The 26,406-nt window shown below is 52.8% G+C and overlaps 2 protein-coding genes across 10 annotated transcripts in view; both read right to left on the bottom strand.

The window, feature by feature from the left end:
- ADAM33 (ADAM metallopeptidase domain 33) overlaps window positions 1–1,150 on the bottom strand; it is a 28,197-nt gene extending 27,047 nt beyond the window's left edge. For all 4 annotated transcript variants that reach the window (XR_014777857.1, XM_084775252.1, XM_084775253.1 and 1 more), the window contains exon 1: window positions 1,007–1,150. Coding sequence is in view for 3 of the 4 variants with exons in the window: in XM_084775252.1 (XP_084631378.1) it covers window positions 1,007–1,109 (103 nt within the window). In the remaining variant the exon portion in view is untranslated. The remainder of the gene's footprint in view (window positions 1–1,006) is intronic.
- Window positions 1,151–6,406: 5,256 nt separating this feature from the next.
- SIGLEC1 (sialic acid binding Ig like lectin 1) lies at window positions 6,407–25,472 on the bottom strand. 6 transcript variants are annotated; one of them, XR_014778101.1, is made up of 22 exons: window positions 25,099–25,472; window positions 24,476–24,835; window positions 23,873–24,169; window positions 22,798–23,064; window positions 22,301–22,555; window positions 20,279–20,578; window positions 19,360–19,617; window positions 17,639–17,959; window positions 17,032–17,289; window positions 16,478–16,780; window positions 14,563–14,823; window positions 14,147–14,458; window positions 13,636–13,887; window positions 13,114–13,404; window positions 12,784–13,035; window positions 12,159–12,458; window positions 11,422–11,682; window positions 10,085–10,390; window positions 9,746–9,848; window positions 9,398–9,467; window positions 8,781–8,981; window positions 6,407–7,003 (listed from the first exon to the last, which is right to left on the bottom strand). XR_014778101.1 is itself a non-coding variant. In XM_084776175.1 (22 exons), the coding sequence occupies exons 2-22, from the start codon at window positions 25,145–25,147 to the stop codon at window positions 8,922–8,924; spliced, it is 5,136 nt and encodes a 1,711-aa protein (XP_084632301.1). In that variant the 5' UTR covers window positions 25,148–25,174; window positions 25,272–25,472; the 3' UTR covers window positions 8,620–8,921. The 6 variants fall into 6 exon arrangements, 5 of the variants coding, with proteins under 5 accessions (XP_084632301.1, XP_084632305.1, XP_084632303.1 ...); XM_084776175.1 differs by lacking the exon at window positions 6,407–7,003 and having other exon boundaries at window positions 8,620–8,981; window positions 25,099–25,174; window positions 25,272–25,472; XM_084776179.1 differs by lacking the exon at window positions 6,407–7,003 and having other exon boundaries at window positions 8,620–9,048.
- Between the last annotated feature and the right edge of the window lie 934 nt (window positions 25,473–26,406).

Genomic DNA, 26,406 nt, shown 5'->3' with positions numbered 1-26,406 from the left:
AACCCTGTCCTTGAAATCACATGTGATTAATTAACGAGCCTTCGTGCAATTGGAGATGAGGGCGTGGCTCTGGAATGGAGGCTGGAGAGAGCGGAGGGAGAGGAGGAGAAGGAAGAGGAGAGGAACCTTCCTGGAAGTAAAAGATCTCTCAGCCAAGAGAAGTCTTGTTGGCCTCAGGTCACCAAAGGTGCAGGGTATGGATTCAGGTGTGGGTGTTCTCTGTGCAGTCCCTACAGGGGCATCTTCGGGACAGGGTGGAGGCAAGGATGGAGCTAGGAGTCTGAGTGGCCTGAAGTGGAAACTGAGGAAGGCAGTCTGTGTTAAGGAACACAGAGGCTCTCTCTCCCATGAGTTCTTCTATCAACCATGCCTAGGCTAAAGGCAGTACAAGCTGTCAATCACCCCTTCAGAACTGCAACAGATCAGGAGTCCATAGGTATGGGGTTGCCTCAGGCTGCGGGACAATCCAGCCCTCAGTCCTTGCTGCTTCCTCCCTAATGGCCCATCTGCCCTCTGGCCAGCCGGATGCTTGCTGTATAGAGTTTGGAGACTCGTCCTAGGTGCTTGAAGGTGCTAAGGGCCCTGCCATACCAGTGTGAGAAGAGGTTACAGAGGGAAGAGAAGGTGGCAGTCCCAGGCTCTGTTAGGCAGACACTCCTGTTTGAAGACCCAAACGTGTTGCCCAGACCCAGGATGAGGGGAGGGTGAGCCTGTGGGCAGCCCAGGACCCCAAGAGCACCAGTTCTTCCTGGAGGAGGAAGACTCTCTGGCCTAGCAGTTTGGAAGTGCAGAAGCCTCGGAGCAGAGCTAATAGCTGGACAGCACTGAAGTTGGGAATAGTGTTGCCTCTCCGCAAAGTGTGGGCAAGTGGGCTCCGGGGCCAACCCAGGATCACGTCCCCTTCCCACATCCTGTCCTGGTCAGGTAGCCCAGGATCCCGAACCGTGACCACCACTGCACCTGCCCTAGAGGCACGCCCCCCGCCCTCCGCGGCCCGCATACTCACCTGGAAACATCCGTGCGCTCCGCAACAGCGGACAGGCGGGAAGCAGCAGCGGCAGCAATAGCAGCACCGGAGAGCCCCCAGGTCTCCCGCATCCCCTGCCCATGGCTGGGAGTGCCTTTGCCTTAGCAGTTGCTGTGCTCTTGGCTCCACCCCGGCTAGAGGGCGCCGCCTCCTCCCGCCCTCAGCCTCGCGCCACCTCGCGGGGAGCCTGTCCCTACCCTGGCCCCGCAGGACTGGAGCCGCGCTGCGCTGCTGCGGGAGCCAGGGCGACCCTCCCAGGCTTCATTGGCAACAATTCTACCCATGCCGCCAAAGGGAGAGGAGGGCTGGAAGCGCCAGGAAAGGTTCTTAGAGAACCTCTCTTAGTGCTGAACAGAGGCAGTGGCTGTGGGACTCCTACAGCTGCGTGGGTCTGCCCAGGGCACGTCGCCAGTTCTGGTCTTTCCAGTGACCTCTGGACTCGCCTTGCTGCATGCCCTGAGCGAGGATTCCTTCCAGGATCTGTCTACCCGTAGCGTCGACACGACAGTAAAGCTGTCGGTGTAGCTGTCCCCCTGGACTGGGACTCACGTGGGTTCCTAGGAACCACGGTGCTGGAGTCCGTGGTTCTTAATAAAGGCGATGCAGTGGTGGGCGCATAGCAGAGAGACAGAACTGTCCTGCGCCACAGACCCCTCCACCCCCATCCCAGGCGTGAGGGATCCTTCCCCAAATTTTGAGGAGCTTGTTTTCGTGTTGTAAAAAAATCAATTCATTTTCGAGGTATGAATTTGGATAGCAAGAAATTTGATAACAGATAAGCTGGTTAATGATTTGGTTGTGAGAATTTGGAATGTAAAGGCTTCAACAACAGAGAAAACTACATTTATACAATTCAAACATCAAACAGTATGATAGATCAGGCCAGTGGGGTCCACCTGGATCTAGACCGGACAGCCTGGGCAATGTAGAGAGAGGTCTTATAGAAGAGAGAGGGGAGGGGAGGGAAGGGGGAGAAGAGGAGGGGGAGGGAGAGAGAGACAGAGAGAGAGAGAGAGACAGAAGGGGGAAGGGAGGGAGGGAGAGAAAGAGAGAGACAGAGAGGGGAAGGGAGGGAGAGAGAGACAGAGAGGGGGAGGAGGAAAGGAGAGAGAGAAAGAGAGACTGAGAGAATTGATTAAGTTGATACAAATTTGGGACCCTGAGTTCAGTCCTCAGCATGGCATAAATGTGTGTGGCAGCACACACCTTTGGTCCCAGCAGGTGGAGACAGAGGACAAGTTCAAAGCCCTGGATGAGAGCCAGGCATGGTGGCATGCGCCTTTAGCCTGATCTACAGAGCAAGTCCGGGATGGCCAAGGCTAACACAGACAGACCCTATCTCAAAAAGACAAAACAACAACAACAAAAAGCCCTAGATGAAAAAGTATGCAATCAGAACTGGGGGTTGGGGTGGGGGTGCTCCCCAGGGAGATGGGCTTAATGAGCAAAGAGCATGCTGGGCAATCTTGAGTTCAGGTCTCCAGCAACTACAGCAAGCCAGAACTGTTGCACATGCCTGTAAGCCAAGGGCTGGACCAGACAAACAGACAAATTGTTGTGCTCCAGGTTTAGTAAGAGATGCTATCTTTTAAAAAATCTGATAAAGGGCAATGTAGGAAGATACCCAAAGTCAGCCATACACACATGCACACACTGGTGAACGTACTCCCCCCCACACACACGCACACATGTACACTCATGCACTCACACACGCACAAAGGTGAAATGAGGTTGTTTGTTTGGCTTTTCAAGACAGGGTTTCTTTGTGTAGCCCTGGATGTCCTGGAACTCACTCTGTAGACCAGGTTGGCCTTGAACTCAGAGCTCCACCTGCCTCTGACTCTCGGGTGCTGGAATTAAAACCATTCACCTAAGGCTGGAGAGATGGCTTAGAGGTTAAGAGCACTGGCTGTTTTTCCAAAGGTCCTGAGTTCAGGTCCCAGCAACCACTTGGTGGCTCACAACCACCTATAATGAGATCTGGTGCCCTCTTGTGGCCTGTAGATGTACATGCAGGCAGAGCTCTGTATACATAATAAATAAATAAATAAATAAAACTTTAAAAATACTTACTGTGCAAACAATAAATAAATCTTTAAAAATTATATTTTAAAAAAGTTCACCCACCATTGTGTTTAGTGCCGTGCCTCCTCCTCTTCTTCCTCCTCCTCTTCCTCCTCTCCCCCTTTGCCTTTCCTCCCTCTTCCATGAGCCCTCTCCCTATATTGCCCAGGCTGGCAATCTTGAGTGTCTTGATGCAGGTGGACCCCCATGACCTGATCCGTATAGCTTATGCTGCCACAGTCTATCTAAGAGCAGTTGTGAGTCTCTGTATTTGTTTCTCTTTACTGCATGAGGAAGCCTCCCTAATGATGGCAGAGTGAGGCACTCATCCATGAGTATAGCAGCACTTCATTAGAAGTGATTTTATTGCTGTGGTCCATGAGGATGACAGTAGTATTTGGGTTTCCACCAGGCCCGTGGCTGTCTAGTCTCCTGTTCCCGGACACCAGAGCAGTGCCGGGCATAGATTCCAACCTGTGGGAGTGGGCTTTAAATCCAACCAGACTGCGGTTACTGCTCCCATAGCTTTTGTGCTGCTATTGCACATTCATGCCTGTTTCCCCAGCACTCCAGAGGCCGCTGGAGCTGCACAGCGAGACCCTGTGTGTCAAAAAACCAAACACACGTGGTACAGTGGTGGTACATGCCTTCAGTCCCAGCACTTGGGAGGCAGGGGCAGGTGAATCTCTGAGTTCAAGGCCAGTGTGGTTTACGGAGTGAGTTTCTGGGCAGCCAGGGCTACACAAAGAAACCCTGTCTCCAAAAAGCAACCGAACAAAGAAAAAACAAAAACAAACACACATTATAAAGTGCTTACAAAAGTCTTCCTACCCCTTCGGTCTCCAACCTTTCAATCCTCATTTCCCATAGGAAGCCACTACTACTGATTTCTTACGTAGTTGCTGCTTTAGATACAGGGGTTTTTGTTGTTGCTCTTGTTTTGTTTTGTTGTAGTTGTTTCTTGTTTTTTTTTTTTTTCAAGACAGGGTCTCCCTGTGTGGCCTTGGCTGTCCTGGACTCACTTTGTAGACCAGGCTGGCCTCGAACTCACAGCAATCTATCTGCCTCTGCCTCCCGAGTGCTGGGATTAAAGGCATGCGCCACCACGCCCAGCGATACAGGTTTTTATTAACAATATAATAACACATTAATTCATATCTGTAGCCCATTTTTATAGTGAGGTTCTGCTTTTAACAGTTTGAAGGACCTCTGTGTTTAAAGGAGATTAGCCCTTGTCTGGAGTATGGGTTGTATTTTACCAGTTTGTAAGTTTTACCTAAGCTAACATCTATGCCTTTTAGCTCATTTTTCCTTGTTGGTAAGCAGTTTTCACCTGTATAACAGTGATCACATTTTTTTCATGAATTCTGATGCCTCTGGACAGTCCATGGGATCTGAACTTGAGACTTACAAAAAGACCACACACACACAATCACTCTCCTTCCTGGATTCCGGGATTAAAGGCTAATGAGGTTTTTTTGTTATGTTGCTCAGTCTCCTGGGCTCAAAGGATCTCCTCACCTCAGCCTGGAGAGGCTAGGACGACAGGCACACACCACAAGTCCCAGGTAAAGTGGAAGTTTTTTTAAAAATAAACTTTCTTTACAAAATATACATTTAGAAAAGCAAGCAGTTCACCAGCTTTTCAGAAGTGACCACGGAGCATTTAACCTGCATGCAGAGGCTCTAGTGTGCTTCCTGCCGATCCCTTTGCCCAGCAGTAGCAGCTATACTGACTTCTATCCCATTGCTTAAATATGCCTGTCCTTTGTCATCAATGTGAACTTGTTTGGGTTTAGAGTCACCTAGGAGATACACCTCTGGGCAGGTCAATGAAGATGTTTCCTGAGAGTTTTAATTGAGGTAGGAAGACCCAGCCCCAAAATGGGCAGCGGTACCCGATGATCTGGTGTCATAGCCTGGATAGGAAGAGGAAAAGTAGAAAGCAAAAGCTACCATCACTGCGCTCTCTCTCTCTCTCTCTCTCTCTCTCTCTCTCTCTCTCTCTCTCTCTCTCTTCTCTGCTACTTCGCTGACATGATGTGACCAGCTGCCTCCCACTTCTGCCCCCACAGCTGGAGCCACTTTTGCTGTTACCTTCCCCATCAAGGTGAGACTGGGCTTCCTAAGTGTGAGCCAAAATAAGTCACTCTTTCCTTAAGCTGTTTTTGTTTGGTACTTTGGTGCAGCAGTGAGGAAAGTAACTACCACCTGTGGGTGCAGTCATGGCCCTAGCTGCCAGCCCCTCCCACTGCATGCTGAGGACTATACGCATCCGTAGGTCTGGCTCCTCATAGCTGTGTGGACATGGTACAGTCTACTTCGCCACCCCACAGCTGTTGTGCATTTATTGTTTTCAGTTTCTGGCTAGGATGGGTAACATTGCTACGAACATTCTAGCACATCCCTCGGGGTGAAATAAGCCTTCATTTTTTTTTTTCCCTGAGTAAATGCCCAAGAATAGAACGTCAGAGTCAAGGGAAGAATATTTAACCCTTAATAGACATTGGCAGACCATTACACAAAGTTCTCGTCTTTAAAGTATGGTGCCATTTTTATAAAGCTGAAACACAGGAAAAATCAAATCTATGGCATCAGAAGTCCAACTAGTAGCTACACTTGGGGGAAAGGAAGGTGGGAGTGGGGTACTCTGGGGTGCTGGCATTTCTCTCTTGATCTCATCTGGATCACATGGAAATGCTCCCGTTTGGAAAAGCCATTGAGCCAACATACTTCCCATGTGCGTATGTTTCATTTGAGTTACAGGTTTATTTCAGAAGTCTAATGGGCTTCAGATCACTGTGTATTGACCCACTGAACCCCTCTGGGCACTCTCTAGCACCCCTCCTTGGAAGGACATGAGAGCAGACAAATATTCCCAAGTCACATGTCCCCAAACTCTCAGCCACCACCACCCTGTGAGTGTAGCTCTTGCTCCCTGTCATCCGGGAGCATCCTGCTGCACAGGGTTTACTCTCCCCCTGCCTCCCTGTCTTGCCTCTGGTACTGCTGGTTTTCTGCCCTTTCTACTCAACAAAAATGTAGAAGAAACGAATGTCACCTGACATATGCCCAGTCCTGTGCTGCGCCTTGTGAGTGAGCAGCCCATCATAGGAGCCATGAGGGGCAGAAAGGGACACAGAGGACTTCAGCAGACAGTATGAGGCAAGCATCATGTGATTTACACCTCCTGGTGTACATGCCCACAGATGGTGTCTGAGGCACTAGAATTCAATATTTGAATTCTTTGCATTCTAGCCTTGGCATTTTGGTTGCAAGAGTAAAACTGACTCCAGTTGTATCTTGGAACGGAAGTTTATTGGAGCAACATGCTGGACAGGCTCCCAGAGAAAGTGTGGCATCCAGGCACAAAAGGAAACGGGGCTAGAGGAGGATGAGAAGTTCAAGGTCATCCATTCTCAGCTACATAATAAGACCGGAGTCAGACTGAGCTACATGGGACCTTGTCTTGGCAGCGGGGGTGTGTGTGGGAGGAAGGAAGGAAGGACGGAAAGAAGGAAGGAAGGAGGGAGGGAAGGGAGCCTAGAGCGAGCAAGATCAAAGCCTCGACTATGCCAGTTACTTTCCCAATTGATTCCCAGCATCTAGCTCCTCCAACTGTTCCCCAGTTCTCACCCCCAGGCCCCCTGTTCCTTTTACCATCTTCTACCAGGCAACAGCGGAGTCTGCAGTCCACTGTAGACCTGGTCCTTCTCCACCCCTGACCTCCCGGGAGCACTTCGTTCCCTCTTGGTGATACTCATTTGTTTTAACAGACACTGGAGCCTGGGTGTCCAGGGGATGCGCAGTGTTCACTTTGCCATGCCATATACACTTTGTCACGCGTCCAGAGTGGGAACAGGATGCTGGCAACACCCTGTCTGCTCCTTGCTCTTGAAAGAGCTGGTATAGCTACGGGGCTAAGAGCAAATGGGATGAGTTACTTCTTCTTCCAGGGGGCCGGACTCTGTACAAGGATGTCTGCCTGGCATGCCCTTACCCTACCTGCTGCGGTGGATTGAATGAGAATGCCCCCCTCCCCTCCCCCACCCCCAGTAAGCCCTTATGTTTGGATGCTTTGTCCCTGGTTAGTGAAGTGTTTGGGAAGGATTAGGGGGTGTGGCCTTGTTGGAGGTGGTATGTCTCTGGGGGTGGGCTTTGAGGTTTCAAAAGGCCATACCAGGGTCCCTCTCTCTCTCTCTCTCTCTCTCTCTCTCTCTCTCTCTCTCTCTCTCCTTCCCTCCCTGCCCCATCCCTCCCTGCTGTCTGTTGATCAAGATATAAAGCTCTTGGCTACTGCTCCATCACCACAGTTATTTGCTTCCGACCGTGATGACGATGGACCGACCCTCTAAAACTATAAGCACGCCCCCCCTTAAATGTTTTCTTTCCTAAGAGTTATCTTTGTCACTGTGTCTCTTCACAGCACAAGAACAGTAACTAAGTTACCTAGGGACCACCAACCCTTGGTTTCCTCCGTTTAACCATGTAAGGATAACTCAGGAAACTCAGAAACAAAATGGCCCAGGACACTGAGTCAGAGCCTGGCCTGATAACGCTGCTCTTCTCAATGTCAAAAGTCCTAGGGCTGGGTCCATAGTTGGGAGACCCTTCAGAGATACAAGTGCCAGCTGTAGTGAAGACTCAGAATAAAAAGTGCATTTCGCAGTCTCCCCTGCAGCATGTTGTGTTTATGTGACCGATTTCTAGCTGATGGGACGTGAGTAGAGTGGCAAGTGCATGTTCCAGTCCCGTGGACCACAGGACCGGGCATGCCTTTGCTGCACTCCTTCTCACTACAGGGACAGTGGACGCTGCAGTCACCTAAGCTTCATAATCAAAGGCAACGTCTGAGGGGGCGGGGGGACAGAGAAAAGCTAGTGAGGATGCTGATAGCACCATAGCATAACCTGGACAGTACAGGAGAGAAAAACAAAAGCCTGCCTCGCTGAGGTCACTGTTGAGCAGCCTGACCTAGCCTGTCTAGCACAGAGCATCCTAGCTAAGTCCACGAGGAACCGCATGCCGCTGTAACCTATCCAGAAAGTTCCAGGATGGGCTTTGAAGAGAAAGAGGCAAAGGGACACAGAGGAAAGCCACACGGAGAGAAGTGGATAACGTGGCTGACTCAGTCTCAGAGCCCTGGCGGAAGCAGGCTGACCTCCATCCCATCTCTCTCCATCCATCTCAGGAGCGAGAGGCTTGGAACGTTACAGTTATTTTTTTTATAAAATTGTGTTTGTTTCTCTGTTTCTCTCTTGCCTCGGCTATCACCCAAACAATTGAGACTCCATTGTATTATTTTGAGGAACTTCACAACACAACAATTGAGCAATTATTACTCTATTCTTAACCCCCTAAGCTAATCTGCCTTCCTCCCAGCATATACCTCAGAAATATTTGTACTTTGTGGCTTTCCCTAAGGTTTCGTAGACCTATTCCTGTGGCTGAAACACCTACATCATCTTCTCGCTCCTTGTCCCCTGGCTGGCAGGAAGTCCAGCCCTATTCTCTCCCCTGCTCAGCAATTGGCTGCAAACTGTTTTATTGGCATATCAGGGGACAATTGGGAAGCAGTGTTTACACAACATTGAGACAACAGATTCTCAGAACAAGGATTGCAACCAGAGATTGGGGGGGGCGGGGGCGGAGCGGTTTACAGAAATCAGCATTTGAATTACACAATAACCTTATGCCTACACTGGAAGGCAGGTCGGGAAAGTCAGATGCTTCGGTGCTGTTCGTACAGAGATGCATAGGACCTTGCTCACAACACCTGAGTTGTCAGACAGCTGTAACGACCTCCTCTTGAGGGCAGGTAAATCATCCATCAGCTCAGGGATGTGACAGGAGATGAGGTTCCATGTGTGGCTGCATCAAGAGCTAGGAGCTTCCCGTAAAGAAAACCTAGATCACAGAAGGTCCCACCCTGACTTGTGGGCCTAGGAAGGGGTCATCTGGAGAACAGAAACACATTAGAGGAGGGGGGAAATGGCCTTTCACTCCTGCCTAGGTGACAGGCAAGCTCAGACTTGATAAAGAAAGACTTCAACATGGAAGGAGCGGCATCAGAAATTATGTCTTGATAAAGCCACCCCGCGCCACCGAGTCACGCACCCAGCAAACACATAACGTCTCTGAGCCCTTAGTCAGAATTGCTCTCCTCATTCCCCAAGGAGATCTGAACTTCTGGGCTCCTTTCCCAACCACCCTTGGTCCTGGCGTTGTCCTAGAAATGGGGACCCTATCTAGAAGGCAGATGGGCACTGTCACACCTACATGCGCTCACACGGGTTGAACGGATACCTGGACAGTATCTTTCTGCGTGGCCATCTCGGCTGAATCCTCCACATTCATCTTCTGAGAATGCTTCGCTCTGCATGGGCAGGAGCAGACTCAGTGAGAGACGCCTCCCTACTGCCCCCCCGCCCCCACATTCCCTCACCCCCGCTGTACAGAGCAGGAGAACCCTGCACAGTGCGGGATACCTTCTTTGTTCCACATCCCCAGCCCCCACTAAAGCACAGGGTAAGAAAAGTGAGGCCTGTGAACTCCGCAGGGGAGATTTTTTACTCAAAGGATTTGGGGGAACAAAAGAGGACACGGAATGGGCAGAATGAAGTACCCAGGTACCCCACACTGCTCCGAACCCACCTCCAGGTGCGCCAGGCCCCCAGGCCCAGCAGCAGGCACAGGCAGCCCGCCAGAATTCCCAAGACCCAGAGAAGTTGCTGGAACATTTGAAGCCGGTGCAGAGCTGCAACGTGAAGGAGAAGCTGGGCTTCAGGGCCCCCCAACACTTCCTCCCAAGGTGACCCAATCAAGACAGAAATGATTTTAACTTTCACTTCATCTTCAAGGCCCTGTGCATGGGAGCCCCAAGAGATCCGTTTGGACCAGACAGACAGTGGCAGAAGGGGTCTAGGAAGGCAGCCTGAGGACAGGAGAATCTTTTTACAGAGCGGTTCCGCCCCGTAGAGCCACGCCCCTCACCTCTGGTCCCAAAGTAGGCGGAGGCGGAGGCGGAGCCCAGAGCATTGGAGGCGGTGCAAACGTACTCCCCCTGATTGCTGGGTCCGAGCTCGTCAATGTCCAGTCTCAAGGCATTGGGCGAGGCAGAGATGCGGACGTGAGGCTCAGGGGCGGGAGCGCCCTGGGGTTGGTTGGAGGCTACTAGTTGACTGCCCAGGTGGAGGGTGAGGCTGGCCAGGGGCTCACTGTCCACTCGGCAGTCGAGGATGCCCTGGAGGCCACCCTGAGGCTCCACGAACACTGTCAGAGTGGGCATCTTGGGAGGGTCTGTGGAGAGGAAGTGTGTGATGACTGTAGAAACCTACTACAAACCCCTCCCTCCGCCGTGACTTCGATGTACTTCCATGAAAGTAGTGGAGCCCTGTCTCCTCACTCCTGAGGCAAAAGCAACGTCATGGAGGATGGGGAGGGGGGGCGCGGGTTGCCTTAGTCAGGACAGTGGTTGCTGCATAAACACTGGGTTGATCTGAGTTTGATCCCCAACATTCATGTGAGAAGCTGTAATGCTTGCACTGGGGGAAGCAGGGCCAAGGAGGGTCCCTGTGGACATCCAATCTTGCTGAATTGGTTCAGTGAGAGACCCTGTCTCAAAAGGTAGGGTGGGGAGGCAGCCTTCGCATGCACAGACAGGTACAAGCATACGCATACACACACACACACACACACACACACACACACACACACACACACACACAGAGCGTATGCAAACACGTTTTTTAAGTGGCATTGTAGGACTTTGCAATTGGATCTCAAGATGTCATGCAGCTTACCTTCTGCTTCCTGGAACAAACATGTAGAAAACCCAGGCCAGTCTGATGGCCATATATGGCCCATCTGCAGCCACCAGGTGAGGCCATGTTAGACTGTTCTGCCTTGGCAGAGCCACTAGACTGCAGCCAGGAGACCAGAAGAACTGCCCAGCTGAGCCCTGTCCAAATTTCTGACCCACAGAATTGTGAATTTGGCCTAACTTGTTACCAGGCGGTAACTGACTGATACAGCTTGGGCACAGAAGAAGAATGGAGTGGGGGAAACCAAGGTTAATGCTGGCCTGATGTGCACCAGACACTCAGTCTGCTTTACCTTCTGTGCTCATCCCAAGAGGACTGAGGAATGTATCCTTTGTCTCAAAGACGGAGGACAAAAGCGTAGCTACACAACCGTATACAACCAGCCAGTGAGGATGCTAGTGTTCTAAGACCCTTGCCTATGGAGCCCTTGCTATGTGCAGAGAGGAAAAGACTTGATGTGCATCAGTGAGATGTGGCGAGACAGGGCAGAGCTGGGTTTGTACTCACAGAGGACGCGTAGCATGACTGGAGCAGAGGTGGCGACTCCAGTGGGGAGCTCAGCCCTGCAGTGGTACAACCCAGCCTGAGCCCGGGCCACGTGGGTGAAGGACAGTGTGGGCACAGGAGCTGCGTGTAGTGGATGGCGGTTCCAGAACCATCTGAACGTGGAGTTGCCCGTGGGCTGGGAGCCACCAGGGAGGTGGCAGCTTAGGTTCAGGGCTGTGCCCTCTGGCACATCCAAGCCTGGCTCGGCTGCCACGTCTATATCTGTAGTACAAGGATGGGCAGATGGGCAGGGATCTGAGCATGGTGGGGTGATCCCAATCTATCTAGTGCTGAAGGCCCTCCAAGCTGGGGCTTGTGTGTCTTCTTAAGCTACATAAAAACAACATGATTATATCTGCGTACTGGGGTTCCCATGACAGGGCTGTGCGCCCAGAATCAGAGAAGGTCATTTGAAGTACGAGGCTGCATCTTGCCCTCAGACTAGGCTTCCCAAGGATAGGGGCGCTGTCTCGCTACCACCCCAGGCTTTCCCAGTAAAGGCATGTGAGGCCTGATGTCTCCTCCCTGTCCTTCCCCACTTCAGTGGTAGGGGCTGGCTCATCCTGAGGCTAGGCTAGCCCTTCACTGAAAGCCATGCCTCCTCAAGCAGATTAGGGTCCTTAGGGAAGGAGCAGTTCATATTCCAAAGCTCAAGAACCCCAAACTCCAGCCCCCCTCCTCACCCCGGTCCTACTCACCAGTCTCCCTCAGGAGCCTCTGGGTGGTACTGATGGAACCCAGTGCATTCTGGGCTGTGCAAACATAGGCACTGCCATCATCTACATCTTGGACCTGTAGTCGAAGAGCATTCCGGGATACCTGGACACGGCCCATCTCTGATGCTGAGCTCTGAGGCTCATGGCTGGCAGCTAGCACCTTGCCATTGTGGGATAAGACCAACTCAGCGGGTGGTTCGCTGTCCACAGTGCACTGTATCACGACCGTGAGCCTGGTCCTCGAGTCTTGAAAGGAAGACAGGACAGCATCCCGAGGGGCATCTAGAGGTAGGGCAGGACACAGATAGGGGTCCTGCTGAGGCATGTACGGCTCAATGCCCATCTGCCCAATGTTGGTGAAGCTAACGTTTCCAGACAAACGTCCCCTCCTAAAAGTTATGCCTTATCAAGAGGCTGTGAGCAGGGTCTTGTGGGCTGGGTTCCTGGAGCCGTAATGTCTCCATCTTAATTGCTATGCCCTCTTTCCCCCTCCCCACAAGTGCTCATTTCTAGGCCCTTGGCAGTGCCATGCCCACCCTAACCAATTCCTGGCAGCACCCTCTGCCACCCTCATCCTGGAAAGCCACAGCTAAGGACCCCTGCTCACAGAGAATTTGCAGGGTGGCCGGCTTGGAGCTGCGTGTGCCCTGGGTGTCATGCACCTGGCAAAAGTAAGCACCAGCATGACCCCGTGTAGTCACCAGGAACTGGAGTGAGGAAGCTGGTCCCTCCTGAAGCCAACGGCCATTGTGAAACCAGGCATAGAGAGTGGGTGAGAGGGCAGAGGGGTCCTCGCAGGTCACTGTGACAGGTTCCCCTTCGGGCACAGAAGCAGAGGGATTCATCGTCACTCGTACACCTGAACCAAGGAGACCAAGGTCAGCTGGGCCCAGCCTGGGCATTACAGGCAGTCACCCCCAGCCCCAGCCCCTGCAACCTTGGTCTGGTCCCCTTTCACCTTCCAGCCGAAGCTCCAGGGATGTGTTAGCCTTGCCCAATTGGCTGTGGGCAGAGCAGCTATAGAGTCCCTCGTCACTAGGCCTTGGGTCTCGAAGCTCTAGGCGCAGGGTGTTGGGGACAGAGGTTTCCGTTGAGGAGGCTAGGAGGTGGCCACCGTGGCTGAGCGTTAGCTGGGCGGGTGGGCGACTATCCACAGTACACAGTACCAGGGCCAGCTGCCTGCCCTGGGTCTCTAGGAGGTAGGTCAGCCGCAGGCTTCGGGGAGCATCTGCAGAGGTCCAGGAGGTTTACACAGAGAAGGATGGTTTGCAAGCAGCAGGACAGTTCCCTACTGCCCAGTCTAGGGCTCTGCTCCTCTGCCTAGGAAGACCCCGCCCCCATCTCCACAGCTGGCTAGTTGCTCGGTTCGTAGAGCGTGTACTAGGGGGCTCTCCCATGCCCTGATCCCTGTGAGTTTCTGTCCCTCTTTCTGCCACTGCCCACACCCAGCCAGACTCACAGAGGACATCCAAGGTAAAAGGTCTGGAGAGATAGGGTGCTTGGCCAGGGAGCTCCACACCACAGCGGTAGGAGGTAGCATCCATAACTGTGACATTGGGCAGGATGATGGAACTGGCACCGAGGAGCTGCTGCCCACCCTTGTACCACGTGTAGCTGAGTGGGACCTGGTGGGTAGTCCATACCAAGCAGGTCAGGTTCACCTGCTGCCCCTCGTACACAGTGGCATTGGGCCACGCCATCACACGCACAGCTGGGGGGGAGGAGGAAGTCACAAGTGAGGCTCTTGGAGCTGTGTGGAGCAAGCCATTGTCTGTACATGGGCCAGTCAGCTCTGCTACTGAGACACACTCCAGGTTCCCCCCAGGAACGCTCTTGCTAAAGGAGTTCATGGGTTAAACCTGAGGGACAAGGACCTTTCACGCAACCCAGGTCCTGAACCCACATCCCTAATTAGTATGGAGTCGGGGCTTCTAGAACCTTCTTCATCTCCTCTTCTCCTCCACACTGACCCTGGGCATTGAAGTCAGCTGTGGCAGAGGCCTGGCCCAGTGCGTTGGTGGCCTCGCAGGTATAGGTACCCCCATCCTCCAGCCTTGTAAAGCGGATCTCCAGGCGCAACTCGTTGGAGCGCACAGTTAAATGCAGCCGGGGGTTGCTGCTTGCCAGTTCCTCCGGGCCTTGTAGGGTAGAGGCCACAAGGCGATCCTGGTGCAACAGTCGCAGCTGAGCTGGAGGGTCACTGTGTACATTGCACACCAGGAGGCCGATGCGCTCAGGGCCTGCGCTCAGCAGGGCGCTCAGTGTGACGCGGCGTGGGGTGTCTACATCAGGTGAGAAGTAGTCAGGGGGTAACTAAGATATCCCTCATACAAGGGCCTGCTGTGGAACACCTCCCTTCCCCACGTCAGTGAGAAGCAACCCTTACAGGCTACATGGAGGCTGACAGGGGCAGCCAGGCTGGCAGTAGCCGCGTCCGGGGCCTGAGCTTGGCAATGGTAGGCACCAGCTTGCCTCAGACTTATGGCTGCAATGCGGAGTGTGGACAAAGTCGACTCCTGGAGGGGGCGGCCATCCTGATACCAGCGGTATGAGGTCCCCTCAGGGACCCCTGTGGGCACCTGGCAGCTCAGGACCACAGCCTGGCCCTCTTGGAGTTCAGGTGATGGTGAAACCTGCACCCAGGCCCCTGCAAGGAGAAACAGGATAAGATGAGGGCTTGTCAAAATCTCTCCCATTGTCTGGTACTGTTTGTGTTTCCGGAACAGTGAGGAGCCCCAATCCCATGTCTACAGCTGCCAAGGGCTCCCTCAGTTGCCTGTCTTTGTCTTTGCTGCTCCTTTCCTGGCCTGAATCTGCCTTGTTCTGGCTCTGGCTTCTTACCACTTGAAGTGTGGGTTTCCGGTTTGGCTTGGTTGGGTTGATCTGTTGGTTTAGTTTTTGAGATAGAGTCTTTGTAACACCTGGCAGGCTCAGAACTCACTGTGTAGCCCAGGCTGGCCTTGAGTCTATGAGGGTCTCTTGCTTCGGCCTCCTGAGTGCTGGGATTAACATTTGCGACTCTCAAAGTTTGGAGTTTCGTTCTGTCAGTCGTTCTCGCCTGTGGCAGGTGAGTCTCAGCACAACGGAGCCTATATGCTCCACAGGCAGCACCAGCCACAGCACCTAGCTGCGCTAACCCTAAGACATGATGGTTTGGCCACAAAAGCACCCCACAGGAGGGCTAGCTCATGCTGAGGGCCACTGAGCTGACTGTACACTGGACTCAGTGGGAGTAGCCTAGGGTTGTGGTTTTCCAGGCTTCTGTGGCCAAATCCTTAGCCCAGGATGTAGGCCATGGCAAGACAGAGAGCGGGGAGTGCGCACAGAGGGGTCAGGGGTCAGGGGTCGGGCAGTGAGGAGGAGGGACAGCTAGAGCAGGGGCAGGAGCCAGGACCAGAACTAAGCCAGCTCACAGTCAACGGGACCGCAGCCCATGGTCCTTCACAATGTCCCCATGACTCCGACCCAATCTCTGTGCCTAAACAATGGGTGTAATAAATTTAAAAAGACAGACAGAACCAAAGTAAAGGTCCCCAGATTACTACTGCTTGACACCATGAGGGAAGGATGTGTGCCTCTTTGGCCCTTGCCTTGTGGGTATTACCTTTACTTTTTTTTCTGGTGTGTTTGCCTAGATAGACTTTTGTTTTGTTTTGTTTTGTTTTGTTTTGACATATGTACCACAGACTGACTTTGAACTTGCTCTCTCCCTGTCTCTGCCTCTTGAAATGCTTGGCTTACAAGTGTGTGCTACCATGGATGCTTGTTCTAGGAGACTTTCTATAGATATACATCTATAGAAGTAGATAGATAGATATACATTATATATGTGCATATACATAAAGAAGATGAATATATATATATGTTATTGCATAACATGCATCACTGGATTTAATATGAGAATGTTTGGGTTAAACAAAATTATACTACAAAATAGGTTGTGTTAGAAAATTCTCCAGCCAGCTGGGCATGGTAGTTCACATCTGTAATCTTAGCCCTAGGATAGCTGAGGCAGGAGTCTGAGGCTGGCATGGGTACATAGCAAGTTTGGGGAATCCCTGTCTCAGAAGAACAGGAAGGAAGGGAGGAGGGCAGGCTCCAGCTGAAACAGGCCACCTGCTCGGTGACCTCTTCTTCCTATGGCCACTGCAGTTAGCACAGGTGGGGGTAGCAGAAGCCGGAGAAGGCTGCAGGACCACACCCTCACCAAAACGTCTGTGTGGAATTCACGGAACACAGGGTCTGATGCGGACAGATCTAGATCTCAGGGTCCACCTTCGTGTGAGGGGGCTGACACTTACCTCTGACCTGGAAGAAGAGTGAACTGTTGGCTGAACCGAGAACATTGGTAGCTTCGCAGTGGTAGTTTCCAGAGTCCTCCAGACTTAGTTCTCGGACCTCTAGCTGGAGGGAGTTGGCTGTGGCCTTGGCCTGGAACCTGCCATGGGATGCACGCCTGGGTTCCAGGTTGGTGGCCAGGAGACGCTCCCCATGGAATAGAGACAGACGAGCCAGGGGATAGCTGTCCACAGTGCAGATGAAGACAACCATGTGGCCCTGACCCACATCCAGGAGGGATGACAGTTTTGGCGGATCTGGGGCGTCTGCATGAACCGGAGTAGGGGTAGCTAGTCAGGGCACTCTAGCCAGTGTCACTACAGTCTGGCTATCACACTGTGCCCCCTCCTCTTGTACATGCTCCATAGGCCCTGCTGGCCATGCCTGGGTGCCCATGGCACCCAGCTCCCTCCATCCTGTAGGCCCCTCCACTCCCCCCCCCCGCTCCCCCCACCGCCCCTGCACCACCACTGAGCCTTCTGTCCTCCAAGCTGTGGTGCCCTTAACCATCACCCACACAGCACACTCAGGACCACGGGAGCCGAGAGCTGAGCCCCATCCTCAGTGAGGAGTTGGCAGGCATAGACGGCAGCATCAGTCCTGGCCACAGGATGCAGCCTCACAGTCTCCAGTGGCCCCTGGGTCCACAGCGCTCCATTCCGGAACCAGGAGAAGTTGGCGTGGCTGACGGCAACTTCCTGGCTCACGTTGCAAGTTAAGTTGGCCTCTGTGCCCTCACGCAGTGTGTCCGATGGTGTGATGACCAGGACAGTGGCTGGAGGATATGCAGCAAGGACTCACTCTGGTTAGCCTCCTTCCACACCCACCCTACCTCAGGCTCCAGTTTCCAACTTTGAGCATGAAAGGACGCAGAGGCAATCCACTAAGACATGGGGGCATAGAGGGGCATGGAAAAGGGATGGAAGGCAAGGTAGCCCCGTTACTTCATCAGAGGTGAGCCTTGGAAGTCCCAGGATGGCCCCCCTACTCTTGATATGGAGAGAGGGGCATTGAGGCTCCCTCAGCCCCCCCCCCCACCGCATGGTGGACAGAGGTCAGTTGGCTCAAAGCAGCGTAGTCTGAGCTCAGGTTCCGGCCCCCTCAGCCCCTCCTATACTCCTTACCCTTAGCGTTGAAGGTGGCAGAGGCAGAGGAGTTGCCCAGGGTGTTGCTGGCCTCACACAGGTACACGCCCTCATCCTCTAACACCGGCTTCTGGATCTCCACACGCAGTGCGTTGGAGGTTCTGATGACTTTTGTGCGCCGGGAGCCGCTCCCACACCCCGATGGCAGAGAGGTGGCCACAACACGGCCTTTGCGGAGAAGCCGCAGCTGGGCCGGGGGGTCGCTGTCTACGCGGCACAAGAGGAGGCCACGATGCCCAGCCTCCACTCCAGAGGCATCCAAATCCAGCCTGGCAGTGAATGTGGGCTTTCTTGGGGGGTCTGTGGGGAGTAAGAACATTAGGCACTCATCTCGTGCCTACTGCTAGAGCCCCAAGTTCACATAGGTTTGTCTAGGCTCCAAGAGGCATGCTGAGCAGACACAAACAGCTGTGTAGGATGGGCACAGCACCAGGGCACCCAGACGACATTGGCATTCATCTAGGCTCCTCATCCTAAACTGTGCCATTTTCCAGCTGGGATCAAGGTGTTGTACAGGCTATCAGTCACCTTGCACCTTGTCCCATCTAAGTCTAAAGCTGAGCACCTTCAAAGTGGTCCCCAAGACCGCTGCTGTCTACCACACCTGTTATTAAGCAATGCCTCAAAGTTCACTCCGCCTCTGTTTGTCAGGCCACCCAGATTCTGGCATATTAAGGAAACACTTAAAGTGGCCTTTCTAGTTTTATTGCTGTTGTAACAACTTTGATGGTTAATGCTATCAACTTGGAGGATTTAGAGTCGACTAAGAGATGAACCTATGGGCATGTCTCTGGAGTTTACCGGCCCAGACTGAGTAAAAAAAGAAAAAGTAGCCAGGCACGTGATGTAGCAGGCCTTTAAACCCAACACTCAGGAGGCACTCTGTGAGTTTGAGGCTGACCTGGTCCTACAGAACCAGTTTCAGGACAGCCAAGGCTACACAAAGACACCTTGTCTTGGGCAGGGGCGGGGCAGGGAAGGGAGAAGTAACTGAGCATCTGCTTTGTCTTTCTCTGCCTCCTGACTGCAGACCAGCGGCCTCCATCCTATGGCCTTGGTGGACAGCACTATCCAATCAAGAACCAAAATAACACTTCCTTCATTGTGTTGTTTTTGACCCAGCAACAAGAAGAGTCACTAAGTGGTTCTAGGATTGACCCCAGGGTCCTATGTAAGCTAGGCAAGTGCTTAAAAAAAGGCTTCCTTTCTCAAGAGCTCTCAAAACACATAGCCAAAGACAGCTGGTAGCCCTGGCTCCCACATAATCCCCCTAAGACACTAGCAAACCCCTAAACACACCTGCTAGGGGAGGCCCTCAAGTGTGACCAGATACTTGTATCACCAGATGCTAGGGCTCATATGGAGCATTACCCTGAGGGAGGGGAGGCGGGGCCACGGAGGAGCTAGCAGACTGTGGGGTACATGCACATACTTTGAGGTGTGATATCTGGGGAGAGGACAAGCTGGGGTCTAGAGCTGTGGTACAACTTAGGAGCAAAGGCTGGGTCCAGAGGACAGGAGAGAAAGGGGACCCTAACTTCCACCCTAGGTCAACAGGTCCACGGTGGCAAGGCCTGTGACCACTCTCTGCTGTGGACCCCTGGGGTGAGGAGGATACAGAAGTGGGTGGCTGGTGATCCCAACGAAATGATCCCACACGGTGGGCAGTGGGCAGTGGGCAGTAGCCAAGACCAACTCACAGAACACGCTGAGGACAGTGGACAGGGAGGGGCCGCTGGTGTTGGGGCCAGCCTGCGTTCTGCAGTAGTATGAGCCAGCGTCAGTGCTGGAAGCCGCAGGAAGCTGGAGGCTGCTGCTGGGTCCTTCCAGAAGGAGAGCTCCGTTCAGATACCAGGAGAAGCGTGTGTCAGGCGCTGGGCTCAGGCCACTCTTGCAGCTCAGGGTCACTGCTTGCCCCTCCACAACCTCTGCTGAAGGGCTGATGAGAAGTCGGGCCACTGGCAGAGGGACAGAGAACAGGCTTGGGGAAGCTGTGAGGGCCCTGGTCCTCATCGCCCCTTGCTGCAGGAAGTCCTCTCGATTTCTTCTCCTCACACGCCTGTTGGGGCTTGGTGGCAGCTAAGGAGGATTTAGCCTTGAATGCCCACTCAGATGTATTGGAGGCCAGATTACATCAAGCCAGGCTTATGTCAAAAACCTGGCCTGAGGACTGTGGATGTAACTCAGTTGGGACAGTGCTTACCTGTCATGCGTGAAGGCCAGGGCTTAGTCCCCAGCGTAAGTCAAACATGGCGGTAACAAACATTGCCTGTGTGCACCAATAACTGGAGGGACCAGTTTCTCTATTTGGTCTCCCACCTCTAATGCCTAGCAAATGCCTGACCCTCAAAACTTAAGAAATAAAAAATAAATGGATGCCTATAAAGGACCCTCCAAGTACAAAGTCAGAAATGTGGGAGAGAAATAATTTGATCCGTTACATTTCCCATTTGCCTTCCCTACCAGATCTCTCTGACGATGGAGTGACTACATAACCCAGGCCTCCCATAGAACCTAACCACTCTGGCTCCTCAGTTGAGCCCTAGCATTGCTAGGAAAAGGAGGCCTCCTCCTTGAACGGCCCCACTGGCGCCCCCCTGCGGTGGATGCCCACATTACCGTTGGCATGGAAGTCCAGGCTGGAAGTTGCGTTTCCAAGGGAGTTGGTAGCAGAACACGTGTACTCCCCACTGTCAGCTGCCTGTAAGTCCCGGATCTCCAGGCGCAGGGAGTTGGGAGCAGAGGAAATGCTGAAGCGAGGGTTGAAGTCGTTTTCTCCAGAGCTGGAGGCCAATGTGCGGCCTCTGTGTGACAGCACCAGTGTAGCCAGGGGCTCACTGACCACAGAGCAGTGGAAGATACCCACAAGTCCAGCCTGTGTCTCCAAGAAGGAAGTCAGTTCTGGAGGGAGGGGTGGATCTGTGTGGGAACCAGAGGTGGCTTGTTATCCTCAGAAAGGCCACTTCCTGGATCCTCTGCTATGACCTCTGCATAGCTCCTTTGTTCCTTTGCTCCATGGACCTTTGCCCCACTGTGCCCTGGAACAGGGTGATCTCGGAACTCCCCCACCCCCCGCCCCCCCAACACTCGCTGAATATATTTTACCCTCCAGATGGGCAAATCTCTCTGCTAGCCACGCTAGCCCTCATGCCCACACTCAAAATGGATGTCAGGGCCCCAGATTAGCCTGTCACTTTGTAACCAGGCTGGTCCCAAACCAGTGATTCTTCTGCCTCAACCTCCACACTTACAGCTGTGTACTACCATGCCCGGCCAGTGCCTTGTTTTAAAGATGAGAAAAGTGGAACTGTCCCAGGCAGAGGGCAACACTTTCGTCAGGTGATCACACCATTATTAGCCCAGGACAAACTGACCCTGAACGCCAAGGCAGACAGAGTCACACCTGTGGCCTTCCCAATCAAGTAACTCACCTCAGGCGAAGGGGTAGCCTCCACGAAGGATAAGGAAAGATTAAGGAACTGCCCATAAATTCTGGAATGAGTATTGTATTCCTGGTGTGATCCTTGTGTGAGGGTTGTGTGCAGGGTAGTCTTAGGAAATGCACACTGACAAGGTGAGGTATACAGAGACCCTACGTTCGCGACTGCGCACATGCATACCGACGAGCATCCACTTACAGTTGCTCTACTTGGGATTTTTCACCTTCGTGAGAGTCAGTATAAACTGTACTTTGAATGTTCATTTTTGCCTAGGCTAGCAAGTTACAACATGACCCGCTCTCATGCTACTGGGTCGCCAGCCATATACAGTGCTGCAGGAACAAGCCTAGGAGAGCCGCTGGCAGTCTGACGCGCTGTGCTACCAGCTGACATTCAGGGACTTCACGGGCTATTTGGCACCTAATTGAGAAGTAGGCCTGTGCTAGCTGGCTTGACCCAAACATAGTTAACGTGAGGCTCAGACATGCGTGTTTAAGGCGTAATGAACTAAACTCCCGGACTGTAGCAGATGCCTTTTCAACTTTAATTTCTTTCTCTGTGTGTGTGTGTGTGTGTGTGTGTGTGTGTGTGTGTGTGAGAGAGAGAGAGAGAGAGAGAGAGAGAGAGAGAGAGAGAGAGAGAGAGAGAGAGAGAGAGAGAATGTGTGTGACAGGATCTCACTATGTAGCCCTGGCTAGCCCAGAACTTACAGATCTCCACTAGCCTCTTCTCCCTCAGTGCTGGGGTTAAAGGTGTGAGAAAAGTTCACTGTGATGAGGCCCCATTAAAATTCTAAATACACCTATAGGAAAGTATGTACATAACCTGTGTGTTTGAGCACAGAACGAGTAATGGTTTATATGCATGATTATGTATGTGGAATAAACAACACATGTGCACATGCAGAAACCGGATACACTGTCTGCAACATGATAGCAACAGTCCGAACAAAATAAGTTTGAACTTATTTCTGAGTAAAACATTTGTTAGACATAGGACAAGACTGAGCCTAAGAAGGCCAACCTTGTGTAGGGGGTGCAGAGCTGGGCACGCATTCCACCCCATCTGGCTGCAAAGTCTACATCCGGGTCAAGGCTCTTGAAGCTGCTATGCCAGGGACCCCAACTGTCTTGTAGAGACCCCACCCACCCTTTGCCCCTACTGGTAGTGTCTGCTGTTGCTCCACATACTGGCCACTTACATCTGACCACCAGGCTCACTGGGCTGGAGCGTTCACTGCCCTGGGTGTTCCGCACCTCACAGAAGTAGAAGCCAGTGTCGGCCCTGGTGACTGCGGGCAGGTGCAAAGTGGGGGCATGGGCGTCTTCCAGGAGAATGTTGTTCTTGTACCAACTGTAATGGAGCTCCTGGGGTGCTTCCTTGGGGGTGCTGCAGAGCAACGTCACCATCTCGTTTTCCAAGATGGGCCCTGCTGGACTCATCTTGACCTCAGCCACTGCAAGAACAGCATAGGACACACTCTTAGAGTTCTGGGTCACAATCAGCTTCAATCTCTACATATTGTACTGAGCCCTACTCCTCTTCCCTTATAGCAGAAGCCTCCTGAAGTCACCTGCTTCTCTTTATACCATTTCCCAGGGCTCTCTTGATATGCCCCTGTGAGGAGGTACTGCCATGGGTATGCAAGCCTCTGGTCCTGTCCTGACACAGGTCCCCTCAGCTTCATCCAGGACTCACTAAAAACATGGAGGCTGAGCGGGGGTGACACCAGAGAGCCCACATTATTTGTTGCTTGACAGGTGTAGACCCCAGAATCATTCCAGGTTGCCGAGGAGAGCTGCAGCACACGCCCGTCAGCCTGAAGGCTCACTCCATCCTTGGCCCACTGCACAGACGTGATGGCAGGATAGCTGCTGTTCACTCGACACGTGAGCGTGACTAGATCCCCCGGAAGAATGTTCCTTCCTGAGGAGCTGAGGAAGATCTCTACGCCTTTGGGGGCATCTGCAAAGCATGATGGGATGTCAGGTAAGGTGTGTGAGGATGGCAGGGTGTTTGGCACACTTCTTTCTAAACTCTGCTCTAAGGAAGACCACCTAGAGAGACCCCCCAAACCCAGGGTCACCTGTCTTCCCTACCTCTCAATATTCCTGCCTCCCTCCTTTTCCAACAAGGCTCTGGGAATGTGGTGCTTGACCTACGTGTGGCTGTCAATGGCCTACAATGGCCTTCTGTGCTCTAATCCTGTCCTCTTTCTATGTGGGGATGAGTTATATAAATAAAGTCATGAGAGCTCTACTCGCCTTAGTGGCTAGGGGTTAGCCACTTCAGGGAGCCAATGACAGCAGACATTAGCTCTCAGAAAAGTTAAACAGTTTATAAGCAAGGGACTAACAATACTAAGACACACACACACAGTGAGCGTGCATATGCGCATGTATGCATGTGTGCATGCAGTGGTCATGAGTATGGGGCGCACACATATACACATGCATATGCATGCTGTTGCCCAGGTGCTGTCCACCTTGTTTATTCTGGCAGAGTCTTTCATTGATCTAGAACATGCCAAGTAGGTTAGGCTGTCTGGCCAGCAAGAGACCCACGTCTCTGTCTTCCCAGTACTCACATTATAAGCATGGGCTGATAAGGCTGAGCAGTCTCTCTCCATCTGCCCTGAATGCATCTGAGTGCCACAGGGACAAAGGCTCTGTTCCTAGGGGCTAGGCAAGCTGGGTTTTTTGTTTGTTTGTTTGTTTGTTTTGTCACGGAGCCACAGAAAGGGTGTTTGGGGACAAGGGTGGGACACACTCACGTTGCACTTGTAGGTAAAACTCTTTCTGACTACTGTGGGTGGCCATTGAGAGCTGGCAGCGCAGGATCCGGCCATGGTCCTGCCAGGATAGGGCCATGTGTAGGATTTCCTGTCTGTAGACGCCCGTGGGCTCGAGGAGTCGGAATCCGGAGGTGTCAGAATGAGTGGGATCCTGGCCTTGCCACTGCAGGCTGATCTCTTCCTGCAGGCACACGTACGGTGTGGAGCAATTGAAATTCACCTCTACACCTTCACGCAACTCTTCTATGTGAGTAACCGTGGGAGCTCTGGGCTCCTCTGAAAACAAAGACAGAAATTCTCAGGGCTAGCCTTCATTTTCCTCTTCACTTCATTCTGCCCCCAAAACCCCAACCAAAGAAAGGGTGAGACCTGGTCAGGGGACCTTAAAGAAAGGATAATTTTTAAGGAATCACTCCCACCCCTCACCCCCCAATGTTACAGAGTAAAACAGTGTTAGGCCAAGACCAGAGCGGAAGCTGAGGCTGAAGGCCTGGATAGGGTCCGGACCAAAGGATAAGCCAGGAGGTGAGGAATCAGCAGCCTGAGAGTCCCTGACACGGGGCCAGTCCTCAGCCTCCTCACTTGTCACGGTGACTGTGGTGCCTTTGATATCTGACCAGCGGTTGCCTTCGCTGATCTCAAAGCGGAAGTTGTAGGTACCCGAGTCCTCAAGCTGCAGGTCTTTGAGCAGCAGGTTGCACTCCTTGCGATCCATGTTCCCCAACAGTTCGGCTCTGCCCTTGAAACGCTTCTCCACCAGGGTGGGGTCCCCTGAGTGGCTCACCACCTGCCGTTTGCCCGAGAAGTCATAGTACCAGATGGCCGTGATGCCGTTAGGCACTTTGACATCGGCAGGGAAATTGAAGATGCAGGGAATGAACAGGCACGATCCCGTCACGCCCTGCACATCATTGGGACTGGAGACACCCCATGTGGTCTGGCCTGGAGGAGGGTAGGAGACCGACAGAGAAGAAGGAAATTCAGGCCTGGGAGCACTTCAGAGCCCTGTCACCTGCTCAGGAACGGGTGGTCCCGATGGGCCCCAAATCTTCTCAGAGTCCTACAATATACCCCTAGCAAGGCCCTCTCTGTGCCTCAGGGATGGGGTGTGCTCAGCCACTTCTGACCTACGCCTAAGTCTAGGCTGCTGTGCTGGGTCCCCAGAGGCCAGACACAGTGAAAGGCACTAGACCTGTGCAGCTTACCTAGAGAGAAGACGGAGGCCAACAGGAGCAGGGAGAGCAGAACACACATCACCGGTTCTCAGGGGAGCTCAGGTGCCTAAGGGAGAAGTCTGACAGGCTGGGTGGGCCCACAGAGGCCTCTTCAGGACAGCCTGGAGGCACTTCAGTGCCAGAGTCTGCAGGGTTTAGCTCACCTGCTGTGTTGGCCAACCCAACAGGAAGGCAGGGTTTCCAAGGACTGCTGTGGCAGCCACCAGCAGCGAAAACACAAGCCTGTGTTCCTGGCTGAGGGTGTGATTGGAAATGTCTTCACTTGGTGGCATGCCCCAGGAAGTCTTCTGTGCTCCTTGACTCCACCCCTTGAGGACACAGCCTCCAGGCAGACGAACAGTCTGTCTCTTTCCTTACTTCCCCCCAGCCCTTCCTAACCTCAAACCAACAGAGCCCGGAATAGAAGGAGACATGGTGACTTACTCCAGAGCATCCAATAAGCCCAGTGGATTTACCTGAGATGTTATCTCCTGCCTCCAACCTTACCAGCTACAGGCCAGAATGTATCTGACTGAACTTCCTGAAGGGCTGAGGCTGCTTGCTTCTTTGTAGACAAAATTAGAATCCTCCCTCCTTCAGGAGCCTGATAAAATGCTGGCTTTGAAGAGTCATTCTTCTCTCAAAAAACTCTGTGGCTACCCATTGCCTATGACATTTCAAAAGACCTTCATTTCCTACCTCTGAACCTGTCCCCTTTCTCTGTGCGCAGTCTTGTCTGCTCACTGGCTCCCTACCTCCCCGGATCTACCCCCATCCATGAACGATCTTTGCTTGCAGAAATCTTACTCAGCCTTCAGGATGCTGCACAGATCTGCAACTCCCCCCCCCCCCCAGAGTGAGTCCCTGTGAGCACAGCAGAGAAGGCTTTGTGTGTTTTCCTTCTTGGAATCCACAAGCATCTGCCCATTTCTGAAGACCTGAGCCTGAGGACATGTGGTCCAAGCGGTGCAGAGCCCCAGACCTGCAGGGCTCTCGATGACTAAGGTAGAGGTGTGTGGTCCTTGGAGTTCAGAGTCAGGCTAGAGAGGTGGCAAGGAAACGCCCATGTGTCAGGTGGCACAAGGGTCCTGCACAACACATTCACACCCATAAGCATTAGTTAGGTGCCTACTGTATACCATACACGAGAAGCAAGACCAGAGCACCACTGTGGGAAGGGCCTCCAGAGGCACCGCACATAGGAGCCCTCCATGACGGTCTCCATGGCTTCGGATCAGGCAGTGCTCTCCTGAATTAGAGGCTAGGCAGTGGTGTGCTTTGTGATTCTAGCATTTGGGG

Source organism: Acomys minous, assembly GCF_964271855.1.
Source record: "Acomys minous genome assembly, chromosome: 3".
Lineage (NCBI taxonomy): Eukaryota > Metazoa > Chordata > Mammalia > Rodentia > Muridae > Acomys > Acomys minous.
This window is presented reverse-complemented; position numbering and strand designations above follow the sequence as displayed.